This window comes from Maniola hyperantus, chromosome 6 (assembly GCF_902806685.2).
Source record: "Maniola hyperantus chromosome 6, iAphHyp1.2, whole genome shotgun sequence".
In the NCBI taxonomy this organism is placed as follows: Eukaryota; Metazoa; Arthropoda; class Insecta; order Lepidoptera; family Nymphalidae; genus Maniola; species Maniola hyperantus.
In genome coordinates, this window is record NC_048541.1 from 5459076 (window position 1) to 5469155 (window position 10080).

Sequence of the window (10080 nt, forward strand, 5' to 3'; positions counted from 1 at the left end):
ACATGCAAATAGATATGTCCAAGTCTAAAGAATCACTTATAGTAATTTTTTTTAAATTGACAAGACATTTTAGATCTCTGACTGTGTAAGATTTTTTTTGTGATGAATAAAATATCATACACCCTACAGAAACTACGTCTTTATTTAATAAGTACCACTGTAGAGACTTAACTTTTGTCCAATATAATATACTTCGTGGGCTCTTAACGCCACTCCCTATGCACTGTTGCTTCATAAACCTTACTTATTTGTATATGGGATCTTAAAAACGGTTTCAGTTTAACTTTTTTGTGCGTATACACACGCATCTCGTATAGCGTAGACACGCTTATTAGCTCGTATACGCAGGAGTCGCACGACGCTAATCCATCTAACATCTTGTTACTGACTGGCCCACTGCACTTGCACTGGTTTGAACGAATACGCCGAAATAAGCGCCTGCACACGCGTTTGGTTTATTGAAGAGCAAAACAGAGACATCAAGAAACAATATAACATAGACAGTGGCGTATAGGCTATTACGTATATAGGAGTAACGATTTCATTAATATGCTGTGTAATATAATATAGGTATGGTTCACAGGTTAGCCGACGCAAGACCTCCAGGCGAGGCCGCCACAAGCCATCGCACCGATGAGGTATACTGCCAATGCAGCTATTAATATCAAGATCACGTACATTTTTATGTTCTTCCAAAACAGCGAGCGTTGCAATGTTCTTGCGGATGCGCGGTACGAAACTGACTGTAAAAGAAAAAAAACCTTATAAGTTTCTGAAGTAAAACTTCTGTTGAAACAACCATAAATATCATTTTATACAGAGGTGTGTAAACTTTTAAAATAAATTAAAGATACTACTTACACTGGTTGCCAAATTGTCAGCTTTATTTACGAGAAGCTCCAATTTTTCGCCACGCATTGCCATGTTGTCTGTAAGAGAGAATTTTATTTATTTATTTTACAGGTTATAATACTATATACACCGTGATAGCCTATTCGGAAGGTCGGGGGTTCGATCCAGGCACGCACCTCTAACTTTTGCGGATTGTGCGTGCGGAAATCTGCTTGCCGGACTGTCCTCCATAATGTTCTCAAAGATGTGTGATATATCTGCCAGTCCGCACTTGGCCAGCATGGTGGACTATGGCCAAACTCTTGTTATACTGAGAGGAGAGCGAGTAACCGCCCGTCTTACATTAATTAATCGCTGCGCTAACTGCGCGAGTGTTTTGACCACCAAAAGAGCGTGGCTGAGCTAGTTTTTCTTTGATAGCTCTTGACGCTGCGACAAACTTATAGAGAGAGAGAGTTCTTGCCGGCAGTGAGCACAGTCAGCGATTAACCACTCATATATTATCTCTTTTATATTGACACGGAATTATACATCGATTGTGTGTTTCTTGAGCGAGACATTAGTTGATAGCTAGTCGCTTCCGCGTCAGCGATGGGACAACTACCCATAAGTACGAATAAACACGTAGGGGATGATTTATATACTTATTCCCTATGAAATTTTAAATATCAATGAAATCGCACGCAAGCTGGTTTTGAATAATAGACACCTTATCACATAATTAAAAGTAGGTAAGTAACAGTTAATATTGCTATCGCACATAATATTGTGATTGTTTCTACATTCAACCAATTTTCGTTAAAAACTTTTGTTCCTTAATTATTTTGTACTAGCAAATGTTATTTCAGTTCCATATAGACACAATGTTTTATTTGCACACCATGTAGCGAAAATTTGCAATATAATGTGTCAAGGACAAAGTCAACATGCCTCATTTTCAGCTGTTCAAAGAACTGCCCATTAACCATCGTTTATGAAATTTTATAAAGAAAATACAAATGTACATTGCCATTACATGTCAAGTTACAACTTTTTTGACTATGGTTCCCTTTGAATTCATTAAAGGGCTGCATGTTGGCAATTTTTACTACCAGACTAATTACTACTTAGTAACTATACTGCACGCCAAACAAATAGTCCAATCTGAACTTGAACCGTACATTTTGCTGCGCATTACACAAAGACAGGTCTCAGCCGGTTTTGTTTATTTAATCCTTAGTTTATGACATGACCTACGTAAACCGGCATGTTGCAACTTCAGACTAGACTATTTTTGTTTTGTACCCACTATATTCTCGTCTCGCCACAGCTGTAGGTATGATAGACATATTAAACAGCGCAAAATCCCGTTTTAAGACAACATAAAATAAGAGAAAGAGTTGAGGAGATCCGCTGAAGTGGCAATGGGCAGGGCACATAGTTCGGAAAATTCATAGACGTTGGGGTCCCAAGCTGCTGGAATGGCGACCTCGCACCGGAAGGCGCAGCGTTGGAAGACCCTCCACTAGGTGGACGGACGACATCAGACGAGTCGCAGGGAGCCGCTGGGTTCAGGCGGCGCAAGACCGTGGCGTATGGAAGTCCCTACGTCCTTACAAGAGACCTATGTCCAGCAGCGGACGTCTGTCGGTTGATGATGATGATGGTGAAATTGTTATTATGAGGTGCAATATAAATGCATGGCAAAAAACACCCGACTGTCGCAGTCCAAGCTTACGCTGTACGCACACCCATAACCGCCGACTTTCTTGTGAAGGGAGTCAAAAGAGCAAATCAATAAAAACATTGAATATACATATTATAACAATATGGAATCCACACTAGAGGTCGATAAATAGGTAATTATGTTAATTACTGCCATTATTTTAATGAGTATAACTTTGTACCAAATACGGTTCACAGAGAACACAATACTGATAACATTATTTTAAACATTAATTAACTGGTAAAAAGAGTAATTAAATATTTCCTTTTGGTTGTTATACTGTACCTACCTATAAAAAATGATTTAAATAAAATTATATACTTTTCTATGCTTTGGTCTATTATACATACAACATACCATAGTTTAAAAAATCAGTACCTAACATATTTTTGAAAAATAACTTTTACCTATCTATATTATGCAGTGGAATTTAAGAACATAATGATTATGATATTTTTAAAACTTCATTTCTTGTATCATTGTTTAAATAATAAAGTATACTTTAATACTTTGTTTGCTATTAAAGACATTATAACTGTAATTTTTTATCTCCTTAAAATCAACATTTTTCTTGACTTGGTTTATTTTATTTTTGGAAGTTTACTGATAATATGAATGAACATCTGAAAGGTGCAATAAAGTCATATATCTATTTAATCATTGTTTACATAAGATAGCAGAATGGCGAAAAAATAAACAAATATATATATATGAAACAAATTAGGTACTCTTTGATTTTCTGGGATAAAAAGTAGGCTACATCTGTTTCCAGGAACAAAGGTATTTTTACCAAATTTCGTCAGAATCGGTTAAGCAGATGGGTATTAAAATTCCGGGCACACTTTCGCATTTACAATATTAGTACGGATGAAAAATCATAGTTTACAGAAATAATGTCATAATGTAAATTATCAAGCAAGTTTACAAAAGTAACCGATAGGTTAGATATGCTGATGAGACACCAGTAGAAACTGTTGCTAAGAGTGCTTACATTGAGCTACGGTCTATATGAAAAAAGGGGAAAAAGGAAGGCTGCTGCAAAGGAAGTTATTGAAAGTTGAAACCTCATGACAGTTTATAAAACAATGTTTTAAAATCACCAAGTTGCATACAGTATTTACATTGCATTACCAGTCATTTAGGTCAATGAAATTATCCACAAGGTAATGATAAAGTTTCTCATCCAAGCATGTAGTAAATAGTAGTTGTAAGATAAAAATATATAAGTATACATAAGCAATAATCACATAGCTGTTATGATTCATTGTATTGATGTTTGTATCCATATAAGTTCAGTAGCTATTTATGTAAGTATGTAAGTATTGCTCAAAAGAAAAAGACCAAAGGAATTCAGCAAACAGTTGAATTATCAAATCAAAGTCTGATTTTCCAGGATCGAAGTTTTCAATTCAAATCAAAGTTTGTTAATTCATGTTAATTCAGAGTATGAGCTACTTGTATCTCTATTTTCAGCCTAATTGTTTCTGTCATTATAGTGGGAAGGAGTAACCAACTTCCAAACTCCAAATTTTCACATTTATAATATTAACAGGATTTCAGTTTACTTGCCAATGTTTTTCACCATAATATTTTTGAGTTCATCCAACTCCCCGTGGACCCTTGATATGGTCTCCAAATCCTTGGACTCACTATAATGTTTCATTTCAGTGGCCAGTACTCTTGCAAATTCACTGTTCATGGCATAAGGTATAGCGGTTTGTGCTGTATCTCCAAATGCTGATACAAATCTTCTCTTGATTTCATTTAGAAACAGGAATGCTCTTGAACGTTGGAATTGCTAGAAATTAAATAAGACATTCTGGATATAAATTATTTTAGGCATATTTTGTAGTTTAATATAATAATATAATTTTTTTTTTTTTTTTTTTGTCGTAAAGCACTGTCACCAGTACTTTACTACCATTACAATCTAGCCTATGAAAGAGGCTAATAAGCAATATTATATTAACCTAAACTTATAAACGTACTTATACCTAAGAATCTGTCCATTGACTTAGCTTAGTTTATAGTTAAGATACCTTATTGGAAGACACTTTGTTCTTGTGTTCTTTAAATTGCACTAGCACTATAATAATATAATAATATAATGTATAAAGTAGGCACATAACATGATTAATATGATTTAACTGGTTGAAGCATCAATAGTAATCAATCATCATATCAATTCTTATAATATTGTGATATGTAGGTACCTACTATTTAAGTTTATCATATTATTTTCTTAGATACATATAAAAAAATTCAGACCTCGGCAACCATCATCTATTTGACAATTGCAACTAGAGTGCCATTAAGGTGTGTAATGTGTATTGACCAGGAGCATTCACTTGTAATACAACAGCTCAGATTAAAGTGTTACTTAGGTGAGTACATCAAGCATTCCACTGGGCACTTTTGTAATGATACAATTCAAACAATACACACTGCTGTAGTGAGCAAGTGTTACAAAAGCAAATGTTTCTCCTATCAGTAATACGCCATTATAATATATTGCTCAAAATCAAATTGTCATATTACATGTAAATGCTCCTGGTCAGTAAGCACCCTACACATTGTGAAAAAAAATTTTTTTTGAAAAACATTGTGAAATCTTAAATCTATGTATCAATCAACTATTTAAATATATGACAGGAAAAGGTGACTGACTGATTGACTAACTGACTGACTGATCTATCAACTCAGAGTTCAAACTACTGGATGGATCGGGCTGAAATTTGGCATGCAGATAGTTATTATGATGTAGACATCCGCTAAGAAAGGATTTTTGAAAATTCAACTCCTAAATAGGGGTATGAAAATTGTGTAGTCCGCGCGGACGAAGTCACGAGCATGAGCTAGTCATTAAATATATCAGGAAGCTATAGATCAGGAATTCTTATTCAAAGGCCTTAGTTGTGATCTCATTCTCAAGTATCCTGCCAGATCTTTCATTAGAACATGGATGGATTTTAAACTAGTCGGTACAAGCTAAAATATAAGAACAACTAAATAAATAAATTGACCAAACATAATTTAATGAGAGGTTATAATAATCTACCATATAATATCATTTAATGTACTTACATCGTCCGTAATGCAGAAATAAACTAGCTTATTTTCGGCTATGTAATGAAATAGGTAGTTTCCGTGCGAGTACGTAAGTTTATCATCGTGGGGCGGAATCTTTGATAGTATTTGTTCAGTAACTTCAGTAAAATTACCAGCACAAGTTGCATACTTCGCCAACACAACGGTGCCGCGAGCGACAACACTAAACATTATAGCCATTTTGATGATATCCTGCAATTAGATAAATTATTGTACAATCCAAAACAAAGAAAATATTTACGACATTATGACTAAACATTCTTTTATAATCACCTGCTTTCTACGTTCTAGGTACAATACAGAATTACCCGAATAGTTAGAATTTATAGCATAAAATTCAATTCAATTTCTCTTAACGATTGCCGAAAATTACTGATTATTCCTGATATTATTTGCTGATATTTTAATAAATCAAGCAAGATGAGCAAGACAAACTTGTACAATGGTCACCTGTCAGTTGTCACAGTGACAGAGTATAGTGTAGTAAAAAGTACTCTGTGGTGTAGACCCTCGCCGTAGATAGAGTAATAAAGGTAGATACAGGAACGTTTGCTTTCTCATTCACACTAAAATGAGAGCACAGATAAAGTTACTAACATAATAAAATAAACATGATAAACAGAGACGCAGATAACCTATTTTTTGTCCCTTTTCGTGTAACTGGTTTTTTTCAAGAATACATACAAGGAATGCAACTTTAGTTGCAAAACAAACTTTGAGAATTCGTTGCGTAATTGCATTTATCATTAGTTATTTACTTGTTTTCACATAAAAACGTTTAATACAAATATTGTTGATCGGTTAATACAAATATTGACTACTAAACAATGGTAATAATAATTGTCGTGTTATTCATCGTTACGTCGTGCTATCGCTATCTCATACGCGGTTACACAGTACTTCAATCTACCTTTTTTACTCTATCTACGCTCCTCGCCTTCAAAACGTCTGTCTGCAAGTTTTTTTAACTAATTTCTGGATTCTAGCCTTTTTGTGCCTGGTAATTTATCTATTTTTTTGAAGTTTCCAGTGCTACAATAAATATTGGAGAGCAAAAAGAATCACCAACCGAGTTGGTACAGTAGCTACGGGTAACATTGAAGAGATGTCAAGCATTCTGAGTCGATGGCACTGAGTTTGCAAATCACCCTGCAGATCTAATAAATATAAATCCTGCAGAATTTTATTGAGTATAAAATATTGTTAAAAATTCTAGAGTCAACTCTAGTCAGTCTACATAAACCTACCTATTATTAAACATCCAACATGTTTTGCAAAAAACTCATTTATTATTATAGTTATATTATTATATTTTAATGATAATATATTATTAGTAGTAAGAAGTTAACTAATAAATTTTGTAGTTTAAATAAATATTTTAATCAAAATAATCATCAATATCTATATCAGGATTAAGTATGTCATCTCCAAATGGTGTTAGGTCTATCTGATCAAGGATCAAGTTTTCACACATTTCTTCCAAATCTGTTTCTCCTATTAAAATTGCTCCTTGTAACCTTCCATTTTGAAGTACAAACTTTATATATTCATGATTAGGAGTGGTTCGTAAAAGAATCTCATAATCTCTACCTAACCCTTGACCATTATATTTTCCCAACAATACCACTCTGAATCCAAAAAGACTAGTGCAGTGTGTAAACAATTCAAAACAAAAATCTTGTAATACTTCTTCATTTGTTATCCTAGCATACATTGCTTTAGCCGCCATTCCTGCCATCTGACGTGCTTGCGTCCACAGCCGTAATTGAAACCAGTGAGCAGCATGTTCCCAGGCAGCACAAGCTACATCACCAGCTGCAAAAACATCTTTTGTTGAGGTTTCCTGAAGTTCGTTTACCGCTAACCCACCATCTGGGCCTCTGTTTGGTAATTGATCCCAGGTAAAATTAACAGCCGGCTCAACTCCAGTAGCTGATATTACAAAATCACACTCTACAGTCCTGCCATTTGTTAAAGTTACAACTAATGCATACTCTTTGTTTTCTGTCTCTACAACTGATTCAACTTCAACCTTGTATATGATTTCAAGCTCTTGATCTCCACTTTCATTCCTAATATTTTCTAGCTTACGGTACCAATCTGGACCCAAGGCTGCAGATTTTAAATTTTTGTTAATGGATACAACAGTATCTTCTTCAGTAAAAATATGTCTTCTTAATACTGTGTGGTCACTTTTTTCTTTGGAGTTATTTCTGAATGTTTCTTGAAAGAATTCTGCAGCTCCTGGATCAACAAACGTTGCAGATATGTAATCATCTCTCACTACCCATACTTTCTGTATGCCTCTAGTAGCATGAACAATTTCTGATGCAATACCACCATTACCAACAATGATCATTTTACGTCCATTTGTTAATTTCTCTTGAAACTCTTTAACCGATTCTGTATCTCGAATACCCAGAATTCTTTTACATTTATTTGAGTCAGAAATAAGCCTTGGAATTCCTCCAGTACAAATGCAAATTACCTCATACTGAATAACAACCCCTTCTTCAGTGGTGGCTGTTTTATTTTTTGTATCTAAATATTTTAAAGAGTCATAGATAATTTCAAGATTTGGATGTATTTTCAGCAATGAACTAGCTTCTGTATCTTTAACATCAAATTTCACAATAGTTTTTGCATAAAAACTAACATTGCTTACATTCTTTACTAACGAAGAAGCAGTTATTATCACAAGCTTTTCCTCCGGGTGCAAAATTGATAAAGTCTCCACACAAGTTACGCCTGCAATACCACCACCAACAACCAGATATATAGTCTTTATATTCACCATTTTAGAAACTGAAACAAAATTATTTTAGCACTGTACTAGCTGTTTATTAAATAACTTTTTGTAGAATGTAAGTTTGTTTCATTTGGTTTTCTTGTTACAATAGCAAAAATGAAGTTAAGTTAGGTAACTACACTGATAATATATTCGCTGTTTACAGATATACTAGTTACTCCCTAAATAATTTAATACTTTCTTCGGCTCTCTTCCATTTTTCTTTTTTATTACAAGACCTTGTGGATGCCTTCAAAGAGTAGGTATATAATCACTACCTACGTTTTAGATGCCTTTGGTGGAGATTTTATTAAGTTTTTTATCCAAGATCAATAACATCACATCACGTCATGTCAAAGAGTATGTAATCATCATAGAGATTAACTCAAAGATTAACTATGGTCATGTCTGAATGTCTGTCAGTTCGCAGCTCTTTAAAACAAGCTAAATATTAACCATCAAAGTTCACTCTTGCTCCAATAGGCTAAATGCCAACTGTCATTGTGACTCCATAGCTTCTACTGATAAAATTAAATATCTCGGTATTGTTCTGGATCAAAAATTAAACTTTAAAGACCACGTCGACTTACTCACTAGCAGGGTGCGAAAATTAATTTTTATTTTCAAAAATCTACGAAGCATTGCAAATTCTACTGTGATCCGTAATGTGTATTATGCTCTTTGCCAATCAATAATTCTATACTGCATCACATGTTGGGGTGGCACTGCTAAAACTATTTTAAAGCCCCTTGAAATTGCTCAGCGGGCTATACTAAAGGTGGCAACTTTTCGGCCTATCCTCTTTCCTACTACGTTATTGTATAAGGATTGTGGCGTCCTTAGTGTCAGAAAGCTTTTTATTTTAAATATAATTATACACCAGCACAAAAATACTCCATACAGATATATTGAAAAGCGGCGTCAAGATAAGATCTGCACCTTACGTGCGCCTAAATTAGCCTTTACAAAGCGATTCTACTACTATCTTGGCCCATTTCTATATAATAAGATTAATGCAGAATTACCCATCTTTAAGTTGCCGCTTACTCAGTGTAAAAAGAAAGTTATATCCTTTTTGTTGAATAAATCTTATGACGAAACAGAAGATTTCTTACAATCTATCAGTACATCTACTATATTCTCAATAAATAATAATAACTAAAGTGAATAGAAATAAATATAATTTATTTATTTTTTATTTATTTATTATTTTAATTTACTTACACAACATTACTTAATATACACATAACCCACCCCTACACATTTACACTTACTCACACACACACACACACACACACACACACACACACACACACACACACACACACACACACACACACACACACACACACAAACACACACACACACACACACACCCATAGATTTCCTTTGCAACAATCTAGGTTCATACGTTTATTTAAATGTAAAACGTTATAGATTAACAACTGTCTACAAAAAATTTATTTATTTATTACTTTTTAGATAACCGAGGGAGAGGGCTGGCTATCCTTAACACAGATCTAAAAATCTAGCTAGGATAGCCAGTTCTTGATCTTGTAACATTCATAATATTAAGCACTAATTGTTCAAGATCAAACCCATGTATGTGTGTAACTATATGATTGAA

The 10080-nt window shown here is 34.1% G+C and overlaps 2 protein-coding genes across 2 annotated transcripts; both read right to left on the reverse strand.

Moving 5' to 3' along the window:
* On the reverse strand, window positions 1–6139 carry Vamp7 (Vesicle-associated membrane protein 7). Its single transcript, XM_034969501.2, has 5 exons — window positions 5939–6139; window positions 5642–5857; window positions 4127–4355; window positions 862–929; window positions 1–743 (listed from the first exon to the last, which is right to left on the reverse strand). The coding sequence occupies exons 2-5, from the start codon at window positions 5843–5845 to the stop codon at window positions 585–587; spliced, it is 660 nt and encodes a 219-aa protein (XP_034825392.1). The 5' UTR covers window positions 5846–5857; window positions 5939–6139; the 3' UTR covers window positions 1–584.
* Window positions 6140–7021: 882 nt separating this feature from the next.
* On the reverse strand, window positions 7022–8788 carry Pyroxd1 (pyridine nucleotide-disulfide oxidoreductase domain 1). The gene is made up of 2 exons (XM_034969499.2): window positions 8736–8788; window positions 7022–8470 (listed from the first exon to the last, which is right to left on the reverse strand). Exon 2 carries the CDS (start codon window positions 8460–8462, stop codon window positions 7044–7046), a length of 1419 nt encoding a protein of 472 aa, XP_034825390.1. The 5' UTR covers window positions 8463–8470; window positions 8736–8788; the 3' UTR covers window positions 7022–7043.
* Between the last annotated feature and the right edge of the window lie 1292 nt (window positions 8789–10080).

Coding starts and splice junctions, on each gene's coding strand:
- Pyroxd1 (XM_034969499.2), bottom strand. CDS start 8,462: ATGGTGAATATAAAGACTATATATCTGGTTGTTGGTGGTGGTATTGCA.
- Vamp7 (XM_034969501.2), bottom strand. CDS start 5,845: ATGGCTATAATGTTTAGTGTTGTCGCTCGCGGCACCGTTGTGTTGGCG. Junction 930..4,126: donor TATTATGGTGAAAAACATTG/GCAAGTAAACTG, acceptor TCTCTCTTACAG/ACAACATGGCAATGCGTGGC. Junction 744..861: donor CTGACAATTTGGCAACCAGT/GTAAGTAGTATC, acceptor TTTCTTTTACAG/TCAGTTTCGTACCGCGCATC.